This window comes from Vanellus vanellus, assembly GCF_965231255.1.
Source record: "Vanellus vanellus genome assembly, chromosome: 1".
Classification (NCBI taxonomy): Eukaryota; Metazoa; Chordata; class Aves; order Charadriiformes; family Charadriidae; genus Vanellus; species Vanellus vanellus.
In genome coordinates this window covers 201,317,922-201,344,310 of record NC_138905.1, presented here as the reverse complement: position 1 = coordinate 201,344,310, position 26,389 = coordinate 201,317,922, and the positions used below count along the sequence as shown (strand labels likewise).

General features: G+C 37.7%; 2 protein-coding genes across 3 annotated transcripts in view; one reads left to right on the top strand and one right to left on the bottom strand.

Annotated features, from left to right (window-relative positions):
- SGCG (sarcoglycan gamma) overlaps positions 1-3,966 on the top strand; it is a 144,931-nt gene extending 140,965 nt beyond the window's left edge. For both annotated transcript variants that reach the window (XM_082487294.1, XM_082487295.1), the window contains 2 exons: positions 2,176-2,299; positions 3,725-3,966. In XM_082487294.1, coding sequence (XP_082343420.1) covers positions 2,176-2,299; positions 3,725-3,898 — 298 coding nt within the window. In that variant the 3' untranslated portion in view covers positions 3,899-3,966. The remainder of the gene's footprint in view (positions 1-2,175; positions 2,300-3,724) is intronic.
- A 6,888-nt stretch (positions 3,967-10,854) lies between these two features.
- SACS (sacsin molecular chaperone) overlaps positions 10,855-26,389 on the bottom strand; it is a gene marked incomplete at its 5' end in the record, with an annotated part of 78,118 nt that continues 62,583 nt past the window's right edge. Inside the window, 2 exons of the mRNA XM_082495852.1 lie at positions 10,855-22,879; positions 24,245-24,271. Coding sequence (XP_082351978.1) covers positions 11,319-22,879; positions 24,245-24,271 — 11,588 coding nt within the window. The 3' untranslated portion in view covers positions 10,855-11,318. The remainder of the gene's footprint in view (positions 22,880-24,244; positions 24,272-26,389) is intronic.

Genomic DNA, 26,389 nt, shown 5'->3' with positions numbered 1-26,389 from the left:
TACTTATATAGATGAAATACTTAACAGAAAAAAACATGAGCTATTTCAATGTTTATAGCTTTTCGCTAAAACAAAGGCAACAGTTGTATTCAACTACCTTGACACTGACTTATGAAAATATATTAAATTTTAAATATTAAAAATACAAACTTTGATTAATTTTTTATTATCTAATGCATACAAATATGTCTTGGAAAATAGTCCCATGAAGCAGACCTCCCATGTAAATCACTCAGGGAAAAACTGATTTCCAGTCTAAGGATCTAAACCAAAAAGTTATAGAAAAGTTGTTAAATCACAAATACTGCTTAATAAAGATTACTAATACTATGTTAGATGGTTGATGCAGAACAGACTTGTACTTATGCCCTTGTGCTCAGCATGGTCACGACAGAAGTTTGTGCTATCTCAGAGTCATGGGATAAGGCATCAAACTACTTTGTGGATATGGTCCGAATAAGGAACCACAATGCAGTTATCCATTGTTAGGAACTTAAATTATCAGTTTGGAGTTTAAACAAATTGAAGGTGACTAACCCAGGAGGTGTCGGGGAGAGGCACAGCATAGAAACAGAGTCATAAAATGGTTTTGGTTGGAAGGGACCTTTGAAGATCAAAGAAGATAAAGTTTCCTGTTAGCTCTGGCCAGCAGTGATAAGTCAGTATTGCCTGAGTTATTTTCAGATTTGGGGATAAAAAATGAAGTTTCAGTGACTGTGCTTGACTGTGCTCATATATCATGGGGTTAGGTTTTTAAGATATCAGCTGGATTTAGCTTCTTCAGAACTTTAAGATACAACTGAAGTTTCTCACAAGCACAAACTCACTTCTTTCAAATTCTAGCTTTAATGAAGTAACGGCAAAAAAGGAAGAACTGAAGCAGTCTGAGTAAATGAAACTCATCAGACAGCTACATCGGGATTGTGTGTGAAACCCTTTCATTCCTGTAGCATGATTGGCAGCCAGCGTTTAGACTCACTGCCTGACGCATACCTAGTAAAGGACCTCCTGGGGCACAGTCCTCCACTCATCCAGATGGGTGGCTGTCGAGCACACATGGAGGCAACACAGCATCTGCTGGGTGTGCACATACACACACACACACCCTACACTTCCAGAAGACGCAGTGGGTGAGCACGTGGTGACCTGGGAACAGGGACGCATGTCTTGAGTTCTGCATTATGGATGAAGCTCACGCTATTTTATATGTATCTAGGGAACTTAACAGAACAGAGGAGGTAACATGGGTGTAAAGTAAACCGGGACCACCAGTTGATTCATTTTCTCTAGCCTTAATATTCACCTGTTTCATGTTGACTGATAGTGTAAAATTCAGGCTGGTGTCATCAGGAAGGGTGATCCAGTATTCAGGAACAAAACCCAGCAGGTATCAACTCTGATCCTGCAGTGTTCCCAGTGCCTCCAGATGAAGCAGTTCTAGGTGACAGTCAAAAGAAGCAATATCATCGCGAGCTTGTTGCTGAGCTTGGGCTTTTTCTTTCCATCTCATGATTTTTCATTAGTACTTCTATCCTTGCTACTTACCGTGGAAATGATAGCAAAATTCTGAAGAAACAAAGCCTTATGCCTGGAAAATAAAAATCATTAATCCTGCGCAGCTGACTCGATGAGGCGATTACTCAGCTAATACAGTACCTTCCTGCCATCTTGTGGCACTGTAGGGTTTGCAACTTTCTGTTATATTGCATAATTTTTACTTCAAACAAAGTTACAGGGTTTTAAGAGTGAAATCTTGGTCTGACTGATTGCAGCGTCAAAGCTCTTGCTGATGAAAAAACTTCCAGACTGCACTAATTGTATTAATTCCAATATCTTATTATGTCAAAAATGAAAATAAATTCAAACTAAAGAATGTAAAAATGGGTTTCAGTTTTAAAGAATAAATTACTGCTATACTGAAATAATCTGAAGTTATCTCTGAAATAATACCTTGCATTTCTATTATGAATTTATCTCTACTTTTCATTTGGGATACTTTGGTGTTTTTAAATAGCTATCTCCTTTTTCAAGTCTGCCTGAAGAAAAAAGAGGCTGCATCTTTTATATGACTTCAGGCGAGATCCTTCAAGTGCTTGTGCAAAGTTTACTGATTTTTCAAAAATAAAGGAACATATGACAATGTGCTACTGTTGGATTTCCTGCTCCTGCTTTCAGGCTGGAATCACCGACGCGATCTTTGAGCATGGATGCACCACGAGGAATTAATATCAAAGCGCAAGCTGGGAACATTGAAGCTCTTTCCCAGATGGATATCAAACTTCACAGCAGCGATGGGGTGGTGAGTACAAGCCCTTCTGTTTCCATAACTATGGTTGATCTTGCTGTCTAAATATAACTAATAACTTCAAGTCTTTTTTCAAGTTCTGTTAATTACATTCCTCAGATTTTAGGAGACAGGATATTAAATTAATGGTGCCAACAATAAGACTTTTATTTATGGGCCAGATTAAATAATACTACCAATTGACATAATGTTGTATTAGCTTAGAGAAATGCTTTCTAATGAAACTCCAATAGCGCTCAGCTCCCCACTAGCACAGCGATCCCCGGGCACCCCAGCAGGGTCCTTGGCCCAGAGGTAGACAGAGTTGCTAAATTAAGGAGTGAAGCTCTGCAGACATCATTAAGCACTGCCTGATCCGCAACAGCATGCAACATGCGGCAGCCCGTTTATCCCCACTGCGAGGTTGTGTCAGTGTCAGATCTTCAACAGAGGACCTCCAGACCAACCTGTATGTCCATCCTTAACCAGCTGACATGGCTCCAAGGTTTCAGCACTGAAGCCAGGACAGACCTGGGTCCAGCAGCAATGCCCATGCCCTGGTATTCAGTGTACAGGCAGGGCCCTCATCTCTTATCATAGAACCATAAAATCACAGAATTGTTTGGGTTGGAAGGGACCTTGAAGATCATCTGGTTCCAACCTCTCTGACATGGGCAGGGACACTTCCTACTAGACCAGGTTGCTCAAAGCCCCATCCAACCTGGCCTTGAACGCTTCCAGGGATGGGGCATCCGTAACTTGGGCAACTTGTTCCAGTGGCTCATCACCCTCACACCATAAAGAACGTCTTCCTAGTATCTAATCTAAACCTACCCTCTTCCAGGTTAAAACTGTTACTCTTATCACTACACTCCCTGATAAGAGTCCCTCCCCATCTTTCCTATAGGCCCCTTTAGGTACTGGAAAGCTGCTATAAGGTCTCCCTGGAGTGTCCTCTTCTCCAGGCTGAACAACCCCAACTTTCTCAGCCTCTCCTCATAGGAGAGGTGCTCCAGCCCTCAGATCATCCTCATGGCTCTCCTCTGGACCCACTCCAACAGGTCCACATCCTTCTTATGTTGGGGGCTTCAGAGCTGGATGCAGTACTCCAGGTGGGGTCTCATGAGAGTGGAATAGAGTGGGAGAATCACCTCCTTTGACCTGCTGGCCACGCTTCTGTTGCACCCAGGTGCAGGACCTTGCACTTGGCCTTGTTAAACTTCATGAGGTCTCTGCTAAGGAAGAGGATGGACACCTCCTTATCCCTCTCCCATGTTCCAGTTTCTGCCAGGAGCCTGGGCCTCAGAGCAGCTTTGTATATAAAGAGTCTGGGTAGAAGGCTATTCTTAAACCACTGCCTAGATAAAGTCAAGTTGGTTTATGGCACACTATGAAATTATTGTCTCTAATAAGCCCATTTTCCTGCTTGCTCCCATGCAGCTTTTGCTCGATGCTGAAACTGTGCGACTCCCCAAATTGCCTGAAGGTACAAGGGGTGGATCTGGTATTTCTCAGGGGCTTTACGAAATCTGCGTGTGTCCCGATGGAAAGCTCTACTTGTCAGTGGCCGGCGTGGGCTCCACTTGCCAAGAGTACAGCCGCGTCTGCCAGTGAGGCACCAGAAAAGGCCACACCCCCCCTTGCTAGTCTGAGTGTTATATTATTGCTGAAGAGCATTACAGAAAGCAGAATTTTCAGAATTTTAAAAACAAAGTACTTCAGTTTAAGAAACAAATCTGGATCTATGATTCTGGACTACAGGGTGAAAGGGGAAGAAGAGCACAAATGACATTTCAACTTCAGAAGACTGACTTGAATCAAATTATATGTTCTGTCAGTAACACTTTGAAAACAGCCTTACAGAGAGGATAAAGAAAAAATAAAAGGAATATGTTTCCTTGCTGAACTATTATTCAGTCAGATGCTTATGTCATGTTAATGTTTTTGAGCTCCGTGGTTTTTTTCTCTCACTACATGTAAACACTTACTGCATTAGTGGGTGAAATTAAATGGAGGGAACTACTTGAACTATTTGCTAAGACAAAGCATTATTTGGGGAATTCAGAAAGTGCCAGCAAATGGTCTATGCAATTTTTTTCTTGCAATAACACAAGATACAAAAAATGTGGTATTTGTATAAGTTCTGTGTAAAAGGTGTTAATTTGCTAATAGCTTTCTATTTTAATTTGGCAAAATATATGCTGATTTGCTTATTACTGAGATTCATATAAAAATGACTAATACAAAAATCTCCAGGAGTCATTTTCACCTCCCTGCATCTCAAATCTGTTCACTATACAACAGAGAAATATGTTAGTATATTTTATAATAGCAATAGTTTGTTGTACTGCCTGTACCATCGTACTCATTTAAACCCTTTCATATTTTAGGACGTGCTAATTCAACAGGGTAATTTGCTCTGCAAGCTGGACTAGTAAAAAGACAAAAAATAATCCTTACTGTGGCTCCAGATTGTCTGACACAAGGAACTGTTTGTGCGGTGGGAAAAAAAAAAATCCTTTTTTGCAGCCCCCAGGATTCAATTAAGAGGACTATTTCATTTCCATCCGCAGCTGTTGACTGATATTTCTGATCCTGTCAGAGTGGGACTCCGTCACAGAGAGAGTAAAACTACTCTTTATTACTTTTTACTTTAGGACTTTGGATACAGAGTAAACGCTCACCAGAGCTGACAAACCATTTATTGACCTTGTAGAGAAACACAACTGCAGACCCATTCCCCTGTACAGTGTTGCACTGAACACAAATAAATTGTTTGCACACCTCTGGGTAGCAGGATTTGTATTTGATAGTCTGTTGTTTAAACCGCATGGGGTTTTAACTCCTTTGATGCTGTTTTGTGTATACTTGATGGTATTATTACCCAGGTAGGAGCTGCTATCACACAGTGCCTTGGTGTCTATTTACAGAAAGACTTTACCCATAATTGTTATTAAACTACAGACTGTCCATCCTTTAGAGAAAAGAACCGTCATCCTTAAGGCAGGAGAATCAGAACAAAAGGATGCCTAAGACTAAGCCGCTTTTAAACTTGCTGCTTCAGCTCTGGGGGACAGGCAAAGAAACCCAACGCGGTTACGATCCCAGATTCCCACAAAAGACTGAGTTGAGAAATAGCCCCCAGTTAACAGCATCCCCTACTATTGTAGTAGAGCCCCGGGCAGTCCCTGCCTCAAGGGCTACCTTTGTAATTTATCCAAGGAGTCTAATGTACAATACTGAAATTGCCCTTCATTAGCAGGGTGGAGCCCTCAGCAATTAATGCAAACTCAAAGAGCTTCAATAGGAAAAGTGAGAGACATGCTTAAGCTGACCGTTTGGGGCCCTTCAGGCAAAGAGGGCAAGTGTATCAAGGTCCCCCATGTTATTTGGAGAGCGCTCTGATCACTAACATCAGTGAGATGTAGGAAGCCACACAGCTTCCATTTCTAAAATGCCCTTTTCCTGGGCTGAGACATCTACCTTCAGGAGTGAGTACGGGGCTCTTGGCCCTAAAGAGAGGAATACATCTCTCTACAACTGTATCCCTCAACTGTATCGCTCTGCACAACTAAGCCCTGAGCCAAGACAGGCTTAAACAGAAACCTGCCTTCAGCATTCCTTTACAGTCACTTTAGGTGGTTCCAGTTCCACGTGCAAGTTTTTACAATCCAAATTATGAGCAGTCTTGGTTTATTTGTTGCATAGAAACTCTGTGTATTAAAATAAAGGACAGCAAATTCCATGGCATGTGCCAGATACCTAAAAACCACTGCTGTGAGTAACCTGGAGGGCTGTAATGTCTACAGTCTCTTATAGATGTAGTACAACAGCAAAACCGGGACTTCAGTCCCTAGAGAATTCAGCCACTATCTAGTTTCAAAGGCATTTGAAATGTCCTCATCCCCATGTTTCTGACATCAAGGAACCCACTGGTACCAAACTACTCATTCACCTACTCTAATCCCTAGAAGTTAGCCAGATACTGTAAATAAGTACCTTAGTTACAATCTGCCTATTCCGCTGGCAATGGAAACATAGCATTCTAATTCATGCATTTTAAGCTTTTGTTTTGGAGGCACATTTTCAAATGCGATTCGCCAGCTGGTACAGAGCAAGGGATTGTATCCAGCTTTCCACGTATCACAAGAGTAACCTAACCCCTAAACTATTGGGTATTTGGAAACCACTTCTGCTGCAACTTCTTGCGTTGAAGATGCTCTGTTTTAGTTAACGTTTTTACAGAGCTGAGGTATGCAGCCAGGAAACCCAGGGCGCCGTTCCCTGGCTGGTAACACTGCTAAGCACTATGGCACCTCAGTGAGACGTTGCAATGACGACTGCCTTTCCTGGGGAGGTAAAGCTTTTGGACTTGCCTCAGTTCACAGCTGGATTCCGAGTAGTACAGAAAACTAAACGGGTCTGCTTATCCTCAGCTCTGCCATCATCCACATCACCAGCTCGCCCCTCTTCTTTGTTTAGACGTCATTCTTCATTCTGCTACAAAATTGACGTTGAAAATGTAGTTGCATTATGTAAATTGTGCAGGTTTTCTAAAGCATGGATGGCAACATCTTGTCACTGCAGAACATACTGGGGATTTTTTCTTTTTGTTGTGGTTAGTGGAGAAACAAATTTTATGCTGAAATTACCAGAGCGTAATCTGCTGATGCTATAATCTGAACTGTTGTTAATTTCAATGTAGTTCATACATCACTAAATTATCCTTTCTGCTATCTCCATGTGGATGTCTTTCCATCTCTCTTTAACACTTAAAAATTATTGTTTCTACTTGAATCAAACTTCAGTAATTAGTTACAGATTAATAGAAAATTATGGCACAGGAAAGTGAGAGTATGCACAGCTCTAGTTTATTTTCAAAACTGTTATCCAAAAGAAGAAAAACACTACCCAGCGTACTAAATTGTATTTGCATATTTTTTCCCTAAAAAAAAATTATTTACAGCAGTTCTTGTAACTGGTTGAGATTGTTACACAGTCAAAAAGTAAAAATATCAAAATGGTAGTAAAACTTTATTGGTGATTGCCCAAACACAACCCTCTTTGTTGCTATTTTACAGTCCTTTAGTATTGACATTTGTCTATCTTTATATAGCTTTATGCAAAAGGAAATTGCAAGAATTAACTGAAAACCGAGTTCTTGAATAAACTTTATACATTTTGAAAAGTCTGCTTCTCCTTTTGTGTTCAAATGAAACACAGCTTAAATGAATGTTTTCATTTAAAAAAAAAAATGTGAAATGTACATTATTTTAAAATATGAATGAAAAACTTGGCCCCAACAAAAAATTTGCTTTGCAGTATTTATAAAAGGCTTTACAATTAGGTTTCATTGGATATCTAGAATTCCTTTGTCTTCATTTGTTGTAGGTGAAAGTAAATACAAAATCATGCCACTGCTACGGAATTAATCATCCAGAAAGCAAACCAAAGATAGAGTTTTGATGAAAAACTCATTGACAAATACCTCCGTGTGACAAAAATGTGTGTCTTCTTGAAATGAAAACATCTGCTTTGGCTGTCAAGTTTAATTATTTTTGAACTATTGCTTCTGCCTGTGTTCCACAACACCAATCCAGCCATCCTCAAAGTGTTCAGAACCAAGAATAGGAAATCTCAAAGTTGGTACTACCCTCCTTTTCTTCAATTGGAGCAATTACCGCAGATTTTATGAAATCCTCTTGTAAAGCAACCCAAGTACCAAGTGAATGCAATCCTTACACTAATAATTCTTAAATCTTAGTTTTCAAATCACTATAGTAACTTCATTTTGATGGTGATTTAAGTACAAATATTGCAAAACTGCATTTCTTTATACAACAAACAATTTTTTTTCTTTTGGTAATTGGCTAAACAAAAATTATTTTCTTAAAAAAAAATTAAAAAAAGGTCTTTTTCTTGTCGCTAATTGCTGAGGCAAGTGACCAGTGATTTTTAGAACAGTGCTAATGCCATTGTTTTAGAGGAAAACTTTTAAAGCTTCCATAAGAAGATAAATAGTAAGAAGCCTGCCAAGGCTTGTTACAGCTGTAGTTCCTTAGGTTTAAGCTACTAAATGTAGAGTTCAATCAGTGTCCTATACCACTGATCTTTGCTAAACCTCACACCTGCGAGACTAGACTACTGAAGCTGCTTTTCCGAGAAACATCACTGGTACCTGTGGAAGATAACTACGACATACACCTGGGCTGAAAAGACCTTTTCTCTCAGGTGAAATGGTGTAATGTGCAGAATTACTTGTACAACATATTTTTGTGGAACCTACATGCAAACATTTACTTCTACAGACCCTTCCTAAGGAATCATCACATACTAACTGTTCTGAGCTTCCATGTCCAACTTAGGAACCAATATGTTTATTCTGCATTTCCCAAGGCTCAGCTGAGACAAAAGGAAGCATGACTTAACCTTTGGGGGTTTTATTAATAAACAGAAATTAAATGGCACTTATGAAATCAGTTTCTATCACAAGCGTGGTTTCCTGGTCTCATAAGCCCTCTGTATTTAGGCTACCTGTTACCGTGAGTTAAGCAAGTAAAAAGAGAAAATACATCACTCTTGCCCATCTCTCTGGATCCCTATGGAAATTTTATTGCACCTAACTGATGGTATCAACCCAAGAATAATAGAAGTAGTGACGTTTTCTGTGTCATTCAGGTTTTCTTGCTCACCTTGGTTCAATATTTAAAATTACTCCAGACCATTAGCTTCCTAAGACCTGGGACCATTTTCTTTCTCACAGTGTCAGCACTCTACAAAATAAACACATAACAAAATAGTTTAGTAGTTCTGCACAGCTGTTTTAATCATACTGGTAAGGCAACACATGTTGCTTACAAAACACAGTTATGTGCTTCAACAATTTCCTTCCTCAAGATGTCACCTAAAAGCAGGAGCGTTCATGTTGCTCTTCTGTTATTCATTTTCATGCTACTGTGTCACCTTGTGTTTTAGCTCCATTTAAACTGAAAAACACAATGAGAACTGTTTCCTTTTGTTAGTATTTTGCTTACCCTGAATACTATTCATCTGACAATGCACAAAGTAAGTAAGAGCCACAAAGGAATCTGTTTAAAAAACACAGGGAATTAACTAAACTGATTTATTTCATGGCACATCAGGATTTGTGTTTTGCTTACATGCTATTTATTGCAAAATTCAGCAAAATGTACAATTTTTTGAGAAAACTGCAAACATTTGTCATTGCAAGAAAAAAAAGCATTTTTTCTTTTTAATAGTATTTTAATATTGGTGCAATTATTTAGAATTAATTGAAAAGAGGTTGTGCATTTACCTATGTAAAAGAAAACTTGAAATAACAGTTGAATTTAGTAAAACCAAAACACATCAGACTGAAATGTATGTTTGCATTTTTCTTTATTAAAATTATGGCACTTAATAGTTAATAGCAGAAGTAATAATAGGGCTTCACAATCAGAAGCAGTATCGTTTTCGAAACATCACATTTCTTCCCACTACGATTTGCAAGATTTTTCAGAAAAGAACAAGCCCTCTATAATTTGCACAAAACTGGAGAAGCCTTCACCATGATCTTTTATTTTTGGATTACTACGTCAGTCCTGCAAGCTCACTGCTGTTTATTTTCCTTTGTACTCTGTATATTCTTTAAGTTAAATTACAGTTTCACTGTGCTGTCAAGTAAACAATTATAATAGCACGTCACTGGAAAATATTTAACATTTATGTTAAATGTGGCTGACCCAGCAAAGAAAAATCCTTCAATTTAGCATTAGCCTTCCACATTTTTTATTTAAGTTTTTTGTTTGGTTGGGTTTTTTTGTTTGTTTTTTTGTTTGTTTGTTTTTTTGTTTTTTGTTTTTTTACAAATAGCTAACGTTGAACATATTGCATGACATTACCAAAAGTATTACAAACTATAAAAGAGCGAGCGTGAACTAAAAATCAGACTTCTCCGGGGCTGTAGTGAACAACAAAATAAACAGCATTACATTGCAGCACCTTTAAACATGTAACCAAAACCAGTGTTCAGTGTACACCAAAAATGGGTTACTGAATTGTACTGTTATCAATGTTTGTTTGTGGAAAAATATATATATAGATATATGTACACACACAAAGGCACACACGCAGAAAAAAAAAAAGAAACTCAAGCATTTAGACATTTGAAAACTGAGTTTTGGTGTTCAAAAAAAATTATAAAACACCATATAATAACGTTCACCAATTTTATATCATCCACATGCATTTTTCATTAAACAAAAGATGACAGACTCTAGGAAAAAAAGTAAATTAAATAATTATTTTATAATAAAGTAAATGCAACCAATGCATGACATGAAGTTGCATGTTAAGTCAAGTATCATTATTCAGCATTAAAATAACTGTACCGGTTCACAGGTACTAAACTATCCTTTAAATGTTCACAATGTGATGCTGCAGCAAATTTATAATCAGATCCAGCTGATAAGAGTATTACTATGAGTGACACAAATGTCCACAGAACACAAAAGTCTACAGAAATGCCTTGGAGCAATACCTCCAAAGTTATTTTAATTTCCGTCCCACTTCCCATTTCATAGTATGTCCAGTCTTAAGATTAGTATATTGGAAACCAACATTACTATTTTGGAAACATTACATTAAATGAAATAAAATCTAGTAAGGAGTTATAATTACAGGCTTCGTCTAACAGAAAGCTAAGCTTTGGTTATATAAAGTGCAGTTCAATAATATGCCAATTAATTACAATATTGTACATACAGCTAATTTTTGCAGCTCAGTTTGCTTGCAAATTTTAAAAAATATTCATGTTTTACAGTTTGCTTATACAGCAGGCTCAGTTAAAAAAAAAAAAAATCCCGTTTAAATAATTTTCAATTCTAAGTACTTCAGTACCATCCACCTTTGTGCACTACGCTTCTAAAATGTGTAACCTCTTGGATGTCCAGCGATCTGCACAATCACATTTGTATCCCGGCACGTGAAATAGCTAAGCTCTTGACCAAACAGTTCCCTAACCTCTTCAAATCACTTAGACTTTTTGTTGTATAAAGTTCTCAAGTTTTATTATGATACAAGCAGTGCATTCCATCACTCTCATCGCAACTTCTGAAGTAAACCTGTCATTGGGAATCTGTGGAAAGGGGAGTAAGTCAGGATACCTAGTTTTTAGGCTATCCACTCCATAAGCTTCCAACGTCTGAACATCGTTTGTAAGCCCTTCAAGTTGCTGACTATATTCCTCTATTTTTTGTGCAAGGGCTGCTGGTTTTACATCCTTGTCCGACTTGCCCTTCACAGCGTAGTCAGCAGCAATCAAGGCTAGTTTAGTAGAAAGATAGCATTTAAAGCACACCCATTCATTGGCATTTTTATGAAGGTCATTTCTGGCAGCTGAAAAGTTAGCTCGGGCCTGCCTAAGCCATCGACGTGCCTCTACAGGATTGCCAACAGACCTGAACGTAGGTGGGACAAAAAAGCGTTGCGAGTAAGATGACCCCGTGGAAGATGGACACTTTTCTTTACACTGTTGCCTTTCAGATTTGTGGCTTGTTGCTTCTTGATTCCACGATGTATAAAATCTCTGAAATGAAAATTTATCTGACTGAAATCGAGAAGCAGAGGATGAAAATGGTCTTCTTGAGGCTCTATCCATATTTTGATCCATAAAGGCCTGTTTTTCTAGCCTGTTAATCTCATTCTGTAAATGTTTGAAAACTTCATTAGCTATATCAAGATTCTCTGCATTTTTATCTGGATGCCACTTAAGATACAGCCTCCTAATAATCTTTTTTCTTTCAGATTCTGGAAGCTTCCAAGCCTGTTCAATCACAGATGTCACTTCTCTTAATATTTCTGGCAACGAGTTTGACTTTATCTTTTTTGGAGAGTGATGTTTTGAGGATATTGTTTTGTGGCTCTCTCTACCAGTGAAGAGAGGTGGAATTGTCCTCGGTCCATGTGCAGGAAATTCTGTAGGACTGGTTGGGGTAGAAGGTGTGCTATCCCTGCTTTGAGAACTTTCCTCTGGTCTTGAAAATTTGTACAAGTCAAGAGAGCTCACTATTTTATATTCACTATATCCAATATCAATCTGGTAAATCTTCCCAAGAAAACTGGGACTTTCATCATCTTCTCTTTCTACTTCTTGTACAATGATTGCATAGGTATAAGTAGGTTGATATGATCCATATATATCACCACCTTCAGCATCAACAAGGTAACCAACATATTCACCAGGGTAAAATACATTCATTGGATCCATAAGAAGTGTATAGTGAATTTCAGCCGGTATAGGAGTGCCGGGTGTTGGTAGTTCAAGTTTTGATGGCTCAGAAGAGTCGTACTTCACTCCTAAACTGTCAAGCTTCTCGCTGATCCGGTAAATATCATTACAACCCAGCATGGCAATTAAATATGAGGTATCAGAAATCAGGTTGTCAGTTGCAGATTTTAAGGTCATTGCTAACGCTAACAGGAAATTTATGTCTTTGCTGTCAGAATGCTGTATATAAAGCAATATTACTGCATTTCCATATCTCTTCAGGAAAGCAAATGTTTCACTTTTGCTGTGGGGAATAGGAGCAAACCCTTTAACTCTTAACGTTGTTTGCAACTTCTCAAAACAGGAAACTTTCAAACCTTCTCGCAAAGCTTTGCAAAGTCTTACTGCTTTTTCTTCATTGGCTAAAAAAGCATTGTCATTTTCATGCTTCATAATCCTAATGAGTCCTGTGATGAACTGTTCCGAAGACAACAATAACTGTAACCTTCCCTGCAAAGAACATAATGCTCCAAACTGACAAATTTTGGGAGACTCTTCATCCAACTGTTCTTCAAGAATACTGCTAAGTAAGCGAGGCCTCAATTTCTGAGGGAATAACATTATCAACTTAGTGTGAAAACCATGGTCTTTGCCTAAGTAACACTGGCTAAGATCAACAAGCATTTGTACACCAATGTTACCTTGGATTCTGCTTTTGTAGTGAGGTGCATCATCAAAAACTAAGATGCTAGACTTTACCAACCTACCATCTTGACTCGGAAGGTAAAGGGGAAAATCCCTCATATTCTCAAGGTCATTCCTAACCTTGACAGAATCATTCTGAAGACTTTTGAAGAGGCCAGAAACTACCCTTTTAACTGTGCGCATTTCATTAGGATCCAACTGCTTTCCTTCCGAGCTCTTGAATATGCGACCTAGAACTTCAACATACTGCTTTGTTGAAATAATATCTTCAGTACCCAAATGTTTAAATAACTGATGGAAAGTACCAAGTTCTAAAGGGAGTTTGTAAAGATAAGGTTTAAAATCAGATTCATACTCAAGGTTTATTACTACCTCTTCAGGCTTAAGGAGCTTCCAACCTTCTTCCACCATTACAAAAGAAACTCCTCGAAGCTGAAAGCGGAATTCCCTTTTCTCTGTACTAAGAAATTCATAAATGCTTCTTAGGACCTTGGCCCTAGTTTTCACCATGTCCTCATCCAAAGTTGTTATATTGCATATGTTCCTGCAGTTATTGATAACTTTGTCCAGGGGAGGGTCCAAATTAACATTCAGCATAGTTAAAACTTGCTCAAGTTGTTCTTGCGCACCAAGACTACTTCCCTCTTGCTCTTTAATGCTTAAAGGTGTTGCTTTCTCAGGAAGAATGGGACATGAAGTCCACAGCAACTGCAATACATCAGTCTGTTTGAATTTAGGATTCACCTGTGCCCCATTGAATCGTATAAGAGGAAGCGTCCCATTAACTTCTTGATACTGAGGATGAAATCTAACAAATTCTGCTGGAGCTCGTTCAGGGCACAGAAAAGGAATTAATGACAATTCTTTCAGAAAATTTCCTGACAAAAGGTCAGTTCTTTCTTGGAATATGTGATGAAGGAGGACATCGACAGTATTCTGTAGGGTTTCTTTAGACCAGTTTTCTGTATTCGCTCGCATGCTGATCTCCTTGGCAAACTGTAGTAACTGTTGCTGTGAAATGATGAATTTCAATCCGATATGTCGTAGAAAAGTTACCCACGACGGAAGGAATGCAGCTTGGTTTTTCGGTTTTGTAAGTTGTTCTAGTTTCTTAAAAAAATCTTGAGGTATAAAGAATTTTTCAGGAAGCATAACTTCAAAGACTTTCACAGTCCGGTCATAGAAATATTTTGCAGGTTTTAATCTATTACTTGCATCGTGAATGATCAAAATGCTTTCAAGCTTTTCAAACAGCTGTTCTTTCATTTCTGAAGTTTCTTCAATGCTAGTTAGCCTATTCTTTAGGTAGATCAGGTGTTCTAATTTTGCATCATAAGACAGACTTTCAATTTTTGGCAAAAGATGTTTCAAGTACACTTCAAGATCATCCACAGAGACACAGCCAAGCACAGTATACAAATCTGTCAAATGAACTTTCTGTTCAAGAAAAGCTGATGAAGTTGACTGTGTCCATCTGTCTACTTCTACTGATGGGATGCTTTTTGTGAGGACGTAACATGTCCCGTATTTTGAAATGCTGATGTATCGGCCACTAATCGATTTATAACATGGAAGAGACTTTAAAATTTTAATGTCATCCTGAGACGTCAAATGGCATAAATTGCAATTGAAGTACATTAAGAGAGCCTCAAAGTCACTCTCTGCTAACTTTTCAGTCCTAAAAGTCGATGTCTGTACCATATATTGTATGGCTTTCAGAATGCTTGAAGGATTATCTATATTTGCTGTACATCCTGACAACAAAGGCACTAAAGCACTGTCTTTGGAGCAAATTTTGTTCAATGCCAGCTGAATACAGCCTGTTTTCATTAAAGCATGAAAGACTTTATCACTCTGAGCATTTGGAAAAACAGCTATATGCATAATGCTGAGGGGCAGCAAAACATCACACTCTGGTACAACAAGATGATTAGCTGAGACAGTAAACCTTACCCCAGGGAGCAAAGTCCAGTCCTTCAAAGTTTCAACAACATCATCGAATTTTGCTTGCGTATCTTCTTGCTCTTCCTTAATATTTATGGACTCACTAATAAAATGCCAGGCATTTTTAAGCCAAGATTCACTTGCGAAGTTTTCCTTCCATTTCATACAATTTCTAGTTTTATATTCTCTAGGTAACACAGATGACAACAATTCAGCAAAACTTCTGATATCAAAGACTTTTGCCACTTCGCTGCTAAGTAAAATATTGTTGTATCTCAAATACAATGTGTTCATAAAAAGATCCTTGCGAGATGGAATCAGTTCATGGTATGTTGTCAAGAACTTTGGTCGCTTTGAATCAAAGATTTGCAAAACATTGTCAAGAGTAATAAGGAGTGGCAACCCCTCAATTTGGATTTCATTTTCTTCTGCATCTTTAAAACAGTAGTCAACCAGAAGTTTGAGACTATGGAAGAGTTTCAAATTTGTCTGCTGAAGACGACAGGGTAACTTTCCAATGTGGCAATTAGAGTCCGGAAAAGAAAATGTCATCAAAAATAATCGGACATCAGCAGGGGTCACATAGGTGACAGGAATATTTGCATCTACCAAACAGTGGTAAAGATTCGCAGTTTCATCACAGTTATATACCAAATTAAATCCAATTTCTAAGAGTAAATGCTTGAGTCTGTAAACATTTTCAGCCACTGTCTTCCGTGTTGTGATGTTGTATTCTGTATTTTTGAGATGCTGCAATTCATCTTGTAGTAAATTGTCAAAGAATGGCCTGCTTTTGTTCGCAGTAGACATATTAACCCATGTGATGATAACAGCAGAATGCAAATCAGAACCATCAATATTTGGAGCTCGCATAACAGGTAAAAGACGCTTCAAATCTTCATAAATACAACTGTAAACTGCTTTCACTAAACAATACCAATCTGGCTGAATATCAAGTCTATTAACAGGAAAAAAGGATAAAAATTTTTTTAAAGTGTCTTTCACAACATGAATAGGTGTGTTTTGCAGCACCGATACTGTAGGATCAGTGCCTGGAAAATACCGTTTCTTCAGCTGAATCAGCAATTCAACATAGGCTGGTGCTATCAGCGCTGTCATTAGGCTACTGTTCCAGTCACTTCTTACGCCAACACCGTTATCATCACGCCATAGGTTTCTTCTTGCAGAATCCAGAGCAAAATGTCCATTCACGTGAAAAGGTAATCCAGTTTCTAACGATAATGGTAAGAAACAAAATGCTCGGTGGGGTTTTTTGTAATTATGAGTAATGCAAGCTGCTACGCCACCACGCGGGAAGAGAGTAATGTCCTCATTCTTGTGGGCTGAAACCACACTTTTGGATACCTTCTCCATGGCAGAAAAGCCCGACCTGTTACAAATTAACCAAGTTGTAAGATTTCCTTCAGAGTCTTCAGTATCCATTGTGTAAGTAATCTGTTGCACAGGTATTTCACTTAGCTGCTTTTTTTTAGTTACACTGTCAATTACAGATGCATGGAATTGCTTTCGTTTCAGTCTGTCTCCATCAGTGATTTTACCTTGTACAGAATACAACACATTCAGTGCTCCTGTTGTTTTTTCTATCTCACAAATAGAAATTTTTTCCATATGGTTCAAAAACATTAAGAGTTCTGCTCCATCTGAACGCAGCTTATCTAAAAGATTCTGGACCATTCTATCTGAGCATGGAACGGAGGAAATTTCTGATACTTTCGCCATTTCTCCATTTCGAAGAGGAAACCTAAACATTGTACAATTATCCAGTTTAAAGTGATTTCCTAAGTAGAGGTCCAGCACATCCGAGAACTGTGTTCTGAAATCTGCATCTAAATCTCTAAACATGCGGCCAGGACTTGTTGATGTTGAACCCGGTGCATATCTAGCATGAGGATCAAAAATACAAAGTATATCATTGCCAGATATGAAAGAAGGGCAATCAGTAATGTGATAAACAGAATTGAAACCTATACCATACTGTCCAGTTTTACAGGGATTCCCTACTTTTGTACCTTTTCCAAGGTTCTGAATTCCTCGAATATCATCTTCTGTAAAAGGCTGATTGTTGTAAACACACAGCGCTGGTCCTTGAAGTGGTGCCCATTTCTCATCAAATATTCTATCTGCTGGATGCTGCCTAGGATCAAACACAAAACAGATCTCTGTAGCTTTTGCATCATCTGCATTCTGAAGGAGCTCTTTCAGCATTTCTTTTTCTGAAGGGTAAGCATTAAGAATGCTTTTAATTCTACTTGTCAATTTTTCTTTCTGGCCAAATTCCGTTCCAAGGGTAGTAAAACAGATATTGGAGGCGTATCTTTCTAAAGCTTTATGGCGTTTTGGTATTGCTCCAAGCTTTACTGCAACTTCTCTTGGAATATCACCATGACAATATTTAACAGTTGTGTCTTTAACTTTAATCCACGGACAGTCATTGTAACACAAAGATTTTGCAGGAAGAAGTGCAAGACGAGTATCAGGTAATAAAATCTCACCATACTTTTTCTCACAAAATTCCTGCTTCTTCTCTCTAATGAGGCCCCATATTCCTTCACTAATTATTCTCCTGCAAAGCTGAAAGTTGTCTTCTGTTAGTTGTTTGGTCCCTCTTTCCTGATTTATTAATTCCAGAACTACAGCAAAATCTTCAACTGTAAAAGCCTGTCTTACACCCACACTTTCAAATAGCTCACGGAAACTATTTTTATATTTATTAGGCAACTGATAGAGGTAGGGTGCTGCTTCAAAATTCAAATGAAAAGACACTTTTGTTGGATCGACATACACATTCTCAACCAGAATAAAACTACAGTTTGTCAGTTGTTCAATTATCATAGCTTTTGTTGATTCGTTCTGTAACATTGCTTCATGTAGATATTTGTAACAAGCATTAGTGATATTTTCTTGATATAATGTGATTCCATCAAATGATTTTGCAACTTCTTCTAGCTGATTTATGACCAAATCAACAGCTGGTTTCTTCAGTAAACCCAAAAATTCTTTGACTGCTAATGACAAAGCACCACAACCTTTAAAGGAGTGGGAATTTTCATTAAGAATTGGTTGTATTAGGCAAACTATATCTTGATGATCAGCAGTGAAAAGATCAGTTGCTGAAAACATTGCTTCAGGCTGAAAATCACTGCCTTTCCAGTGAAGTGAGAAGCCTGCTGGTTTGCTAAGGAAAGGAAGGAAAGGGATGGTTTGACACTTTGCAGCAAATTCTTTAGCTCTAGGGTCCCTAGATTTTAGTTTTTCATCAATAAGACTCACTATAATACTGCTTCTAAGACAAGCTGCAGCATGATCAACCTTGTTAATTTCAGCTACTGACTCTACACGTTCTATCAGATCTTCCCATAAAATATCATCTTTAGCCATTCCCAACTGAACAAGTTTAACCAAAATAACTGGATTAAGATAATCCTGAGTTGTGCCATAAGGAAATCTTCCATCTTGAGCATCATATAACTTTGCAACTCTTCCTTCAGGATGAATCAGTCTTGATGGTGTAACTAATGGATGTCCATCCAATGAACAGGGAATACATGGAGTAACACGAAGAATTCCTGAGAATTCCTCAACTTTTTCATTGAGAACATAACGCATCAAAGGATCACGCAGCTCTGCATCAATCTCCTGAACATTAGGGAAAAATACCTCAGAAAAGAACTGTTTCTCAGAGAAAGTGTTCTCCAATAATATGTATTTGCATCCTGCTTCTTCAAATCCTGTTTTTACCCAGGATGGGAGATCTACAGCACAAAGATTTTTGGAACCAGTGTTTTTAAGGTACTTCAGAAAGATCTTAAAGGCTGATGGTCCAACATCTGGTCGTTTCAGTATCGAGTCATCTAAAAACCTCACATTCTTCATGGAAACCCAAGAGAAACCATCAGAAAACACTTTGATCCCTTCTTTGCTTTTCATGTGAGCTATGTCTTCATAAAACCCTTGACAAATAACAGAAAAATCATCATGAACTGAATCAGGATCTGGCCACACTGCACAGTAACTGTAGTCAACTAGCTCACCATTGATTGCCATGTCACGTAGAACACAAAGTGCTTCTATATAGGCTTTTACAATAACATGCCTCATGAATACTGTATTCCATCTTCCTTTTGTGTCTGTTTTCCAGATCTCTTTCCGATTTGAAGTAACTGCAAAGCAGCCATTTATATGAAGAGGTAAGCCTGTTTTTATTCGTAGAGGTAAATAGCAGAATACTTCACCTATGTTGTTGCAATTAGGTTTCACAACCCACTTTTGATCCTGGGTTTCAGACAGCAACACTCCTACTCCACCACAGGGAACAAGACCTAGTCTTCGTCCACTTTCATGTAATGAAAATTTTAAAGCATCTCCAGTGTCCATGCAAGAACATATAAGCCATGTTGTTGAATCTACTGTTTTCTGTGGCAATTCATCACCCGATCTTTTTATCTGTCCTGATTTAGCCATCTCAAAGAAAGAAGCTGGATCATCTTCTGTACCTCTGAAAAGCGGAGACTGTAAATCAGCGATCCGCCTAAATACATGGTGAAATTCTTCTACTACTATCTGTAAGATACACGAGGACTTTGGTGTTTCAGTGGGAAGCTTTTTATTACTGCTGCTGCAGACCTTCATGAGTTTAGCCGCTTCCTTTAAAACACTCACATTTGGTGCAGTCAAGGCTTTGGAAGAACACAGATTTTTTTTGATAGTGACAACATCTTGTGCCACCCCAGGATCATCTGCTTCAATTTTCAAGTATTTCAAAACCATTGAATTTACACTCTGAGCAAATATTATCAGTCTATGACCACAAATGCTAAATTCATCCACAAGAGAGTAAATGTCTGCTGTGTTGTAACATGCACTGCTGACTTCACTCACTTTAGCTTCCTGCTGAGTTCTAAAGGACAGCCTGAAAAGAGTTCCTTTGTAGCTGTAAGGAGATTCTACAGTCAGTGGCAGCTGGCAACCAAAAACTCCTATAAATGGCTTAAACTGATTGGGAAATTTTCGCAGCCTCTTCTGTTGTTTACTCCAGTTGATTTTGATCCCAGGGTTAGATTTATCTCTAATGTGCTTACTGATATGGTTAACATTTGGATCAAACATAATCATGAACTCCCGGCTCAAAATAATAGGAACATCGGTGATATGATAGACTGAATTGAATCCCAGTCCAAATTTTCCTACTTTGTCAACTTCACTCCTTTTTAAAGACTCTCCTAATCGAGTTATATTTAGGAAATCAGAGTCAGAAAATTCAGAATTATTGAATGACCACAAAGCTGGACCATGACATGCTGCCATTCCTGGATCCAGAAGATTCTCTCTTATATCCATATTTCTTCTCATGTCAATCAGGAAATTACATTCCGTTGCATTAGCATCATCAGCATTTTGAAGAAGCTCTTTAAAGATATCTGAAATGGAAGGGTATTCTTCCAAAATGTTTTTAATTCTTACAGTCAGAGGCTCTCTTTGCCCAGACTGCTCAAATCCCATATTTTCTGGATTAATCAATCTTGTGCTAAGGCACGGGACATTTAACCACTCAGCGGTTTTCATTGGTATGTCTTCATGCACCAAAATTATTGGTTCAACAGAATCTTCAAGCAAATCGTTTAAGTCATCAACTTTGATATCACAGTAACAGCACTCATGAATTGGCCTCATTGCAAGTTTATAAGGAAGTTTGCCACTGTATAGTGGCATGGGCGTATGCAGACTTGCAGGAATCTGATTGCTGTACAGCCATCTTATGATGCTCAACATAATGTGAAGATTTTGTTTACTCTCTTGTTCTGAGAGAGACTGCTCACTTTTTAGATATATTTTCTGAATCACCATAGACACATGGTCTGGTGTTAACTGCTCAATTGAACCACAACATTTAAACAACTGGTGAAACTTCGCCATCGTTTTTGGCACATAATGTAGATATGGTTGGAGATCAAGATCCGGTACTGACTTTATTACTGCTTGTGTGAGGGAACAAAATGTTTTACCTGTCCAAACCCAGGGAAATTTCAGGGCTTTAAAAGCTTCTTTGCCTTCTTCTAGATGATCGTGCATAAATCCATAAATCTCAAGCAAGATATGCTGAAATTGATAATAGTCCTCATCACTGAAGGTTTTAGAGCTGTGCCAATCGACCACCACCTTGAAATGTTTCAAGACTGCTTTTATGCTGGGCTTGGTGAGGATCCCAAGTGCCTTTTCTGTATCCAACAGCACATTTTCCACAAGAGGAACTGAGGAACCAACTAAAATTGCTTGAGATATATCACACATTTCTGGCGGTGAACACAGATTGCAATGATCTCCTTTCCAAACCAAGGACCCTGGATAATTTGGAGGTCTTTCCTTACATGCAGGGATCCATTTTATTTTTTTCAGGGCAGCTTTTGTTTCAGATGAGTGAAGCAGTGTATGGTTTTTGTTCAAAACCATCAAGAGGGTTCTAGCTTTTCTTAACAGTAAGTCATGATTGGTGTTGGAGTCAGCATGCAAACTTTCAATTTTATTTGCCACTCTCATAATATCACTTTCCTCAAGACCGGCCTCATTTTTTAAGCCTATTTGTCTCAGAGAATGAAGAATATCTGAAGATGTAAAAATAACAGGGGGGAAGCAAATTTCCTCCTCAGCATAAAACAAATTTTGCAGAAGTTCTACCTCAGGATCAAAGAGTTCATCTGCTGACATTATCTTTTCCTGTGAAATCTTAATAAACTTTAGTGATGTCAGCCAATCTATCACATCGGTATTCTCATTTTTCAGAAAAGTCAGATTTTCAAGAACCCATTGCATTATCTGCGTTATTTCATCGTATGAATAAAAATCACTTTTTATGTCTTGTATAACAAACTTCAAGCAATCTGTGCTCTTTAGCTGTTCTATTTTCAGCAGGTTAGCTAAGCGAATAGTAGCTTCATCACTGCTGTCAATTATTGGACTAGAAAATCTTAGACCAGGAGGAATTTTGGCAGTGTGGTGTAATACCTTACTACCTTTCAGCCCGGTATAAACAGGTATACTTTCATCAGATGATTTTTCAATTTTTTTAAATATTAGTAATTCCTGAATAATTCTTCTCTCTTTTTCACTTGCATCAGTTAAACTAGCTAAGAATGCCCTAAGAGCATCTTTATGTGTTGATGGGAACGATGCAACCTGATTGCATAGTTTCTGTAAGGACATTTTTTCCATTATTTGTAAAACAGCACTTGGTAATGGTGGATGCACATATTTTTTTATAAGTGGATGTTGGACAGAAATATCTAGCTTCTCAAGTACAACTCCACCAACTTTCTGAATAATATCAGCTAAATATTCCGGGAGCTGAGTCTCAGATTCGTCTTCCAGAATGATAGGTGATGGATTTCTAAATCTAACCAGTTCCACTGATGTTTGGTTTTCCTCCAGCAGTGTCTTGGGTATAAGCGGCATGTCATCAAACACACTCAAGTCATCAGAAAAATGTATATATAGGTTCTTCCAGACCATCTTAAGCCAGGAAACTGATGGGTGATTTTTGTCTTCCAAACCTGGATACCACTGTACGACCATGTCTCTGCCGGGCCACGTGCCATTCATAACTTCTTTAACAAGTCGGGCAAATCTTTCTGGGTTCAGAAGCTGCAGCTGAGTGCATGGCCTTCCTGAAATTATAGCAAAAGGGCAAAGCCATGAAAATCACAGAGCAGAGTTGCATAACAAGATGCCTTTGGTTGGGGGGAGGCAAGAAAAAACAGGGCAGGAGGGGGAATCTAACTTGTGCCCTACCTTTTTGTGGAAAAAACTGTTAAATAGAACTGCGGATAGCAGCTCCCCTTGGGTTTAGGAGTTAATTAAAAGCAAATACATTCCATATTAGTATAAAAGAAAAAAATTGAAAATGGTCAATATGTTATCACATTTGTTAGTTTGACGCAAGAGTTCTCAGGCATACATAGCAACTATGGATTTACAATCAAATTAGAAGCTTCAAACGTTGGGTTTTTTTTGTTTGGTTGGTTGAGTCTTTACACTACCTATTTGCCTAGCAGTAAATAAGAATCTAATCCATTACTTGTTTGTTTCTAATTGCAGATTGAAATAGATTTGAAAGATAATTTATTAGATATAGCAAAGAGCAGCTCAGGTGCAAGTGATCCTACACTAAAACTGACAAGCAACAAAACTCAGTTGCGCAAAGACTGCTGAAACTAAGTTTAGATATATATGGTTTTATTCTTATTATCAAAGTTGTGTCTTAATTATCATTATGACAGATTATACTTGAAAACAACAGAATGTCTAGGGGTAAGAAAATAGTACAGAATATAAAAATACCACTATCTCCCAACGACATCAAAAACAGTGACAAAAATGGAAGCAAGACATCTCTTTGAATTTCAGATCTTTCTTCCATTTAGATAGCACTGCCATTTCCTTAAAAGCAACAGTACAATTAAAGATATTATCTACAGTCCCCACTCTCCTGGAAATCTGTACCAAGACATCCTCCAGAAAAAAAATTTTTTTCATTTCACTTCATGCCTACAGAGCTGTGCATTCTGTTCGTTCTATTGAACAGAAAACACGTAAACGCATCAGCCTTGTGAAACTGAGAAATACTTGCAGCAGTGGGCCAGCAAGATAAGAATCTACTTAAAAGCTAAGCTTAAATCCCATTACTTGAGCACAGAGCTTTAGAAATACTGTTTTAAAACCTATACGTGTGATCTTAAAATACTGGAAATCTTCCTATGGTATGGGAATTTATTAAAAAACATATTAAAAAAGAGAAAACATTGATTATTTCTGTGTAACATAACTACAAGGTTTTCTTCATTAATGTGCATTTTCCCCTGAACTGTATTTAGAACTCTTTTCATAATTGTCTTTGGTAGCTATCTTTTGGCAGCTCTATTTGGCAAGTTTTGTTTACAAGAAAGATGGGGTAATAAGAATAGCTTATCACCAAATTCACACAAATATCAAGCTTCAATCCAAACCAGTACCTCTTCAGTTAACAACCATACCTGAAAATCCCCAGAGAAGCTGTTGGGCTAGAATATAATCAAATCCATCTTTAGAAAACATCTCGTGAGTTACACAGTTATTAACTAGCAAATTACAGTACACATTTTAGGAGAGAAAAAAGTAAAATTTGGTTGTCTTTGTACAACACAATTAAAAAAAAAAAATTGCATTCCATCTTCTATCCCATCTTCCCAAAGAAACAATACTAGAAAGTTTCTATTTCTGCAACTGTATCAGGAATTTCTCTGATATAATTTCTACACCTATGTAAGTAAAATTCTTGACAGGTGACGTTTCAAAACCTGCCCACCCCCCCCCCTAATACTTATTATTTCTAGTAACTTACAACTTTGATGGTACTGCAGTTGTACTTTACGATTATGCAAAATCTTAGAACGAAGAATAATTTAGGAGGAACTAGAATAAAAAGTAGGCCACTACAATCTTGCAAAGGATTATCTAAAAGTCCTTAGGCATTTCTAGAAGATTCAGAATAATCATGCTTGTCATATTCATTTACAAATGTACGTTCTTTTAACCAATAAGAGACATACTACCAAGCGAGAACAAGGTCCTACAAAAATGTCGTTCAAAGAAACCCCCAGAGGAATAAGACAGACAGAAGCAAGACCTTAAATGTGACCAAAAATCTTCTCAGGAACTAAAAAGACTAGAGAGACTTGTTGCAACTCGGAAACCAAGCCTGGAAGTGAAGGAATGTCCTAGAATAACTCAGTAAGGGATTGTTCTATGAATATATAGGGTTTTTTTCATTTTAGTCACCTCTGCTTTTTCTGTTTAGGATGCATTCAAGCATATAGTCTGTCAAACCTGTATTTTGTTTTGCTCAGATTTTTTTAATTTAAGCATGGGTTTAGACTGCTTTGTGACATGCACTTGGAGGAAACTGTCTAGAGCAATACATCTGAAAAGTCAGTTTAAGGTATCACCATGAGGAACTGGGATTTTTCAAAGCTAACATTCCTTCTTCCATACAAATTTTCATTCATCAAATCTCACTGTGGCTGTCTTGATCCCTATATATTTCTGTTCTTTTAAAGTCCCATCAATTACTACTTAACAGTAGTTCTTTATGGTTCTGTCCAAGATTAAGAATATTGACTGTTTAGATAAACAATTTCAAGTAGTCACTACTTCCAACAGTTTATAGTCTGTGTTAAAACAAAACAAAATAAATTTTAAGAAGTACTAGGGGAAACTAACAGTAAAAAAATTAAACAAGCATATTCCACCACAACAATAGACAACACCCATCATATAATATGCCCATAAGGCTTTGACAATTCTGCTTTTCAGAACAAAGGTTTTCTTTATAGTCATTTCAGACTTGCTGTTCTTCTTACTCAATGAAAGTCCTAGCACTGATTTCATATCTTCTATATAATTTATATTATTTTAAATATTCATACTGTTTACTCTGTGCAACAAGTCACTCCCAGCTATTTCATTTTTTCATAGATGCTTTGCCATACTTCAAAAATTTATCATCTTAGCTTTTCTATTATTTTTTATAATGAAGTAATGATCAAATCATGGAGAAATGAGTAGGCTTCCAACTGAACAGGAAGAATAATAAACAGAGAAAGGAGTTCATGGGGGAAAAAGGTCAGAACACAGACTGAAGAAATAGAGACTGTGACTCAAGGACTGAAGACCATGATAAAGGGTAACAAGAAAAGCAAATCAACACAATGGTTTACAGTATTCTATGTCTGGTTCTAATCTCTTCAGTCTACAAAAGCATTCCAATAAATTCAGCAATTTAAAAAAAGAAAAGAGACAAGGATCTTTTTCTGAAAAGTACATTTTCTAGACATTGAAGAATAAAATAGCTCACCACATGCTCATACTACTTAAAAATAAGCTGGAGTGACTTCTTTGCAAATTGTGTTTACATGAGAAGACTTCTGAGATTCAGATTTCAAATTTACCAATCAAACACATAATTAAACGTAAGGGTGGAAAGGTAAATACAGACAAACTCTGAGTAGAAAAGAGGCAAAAAAAAATTAATTATGAAGGCAGTTAAACATAGAAGCATCTTATCAACAAATGCAGCAAACTTCTTCACTAAGTCTTTTGATCAAGATTGGAAGTATTTCAGTAGGTCCACATTGACACAA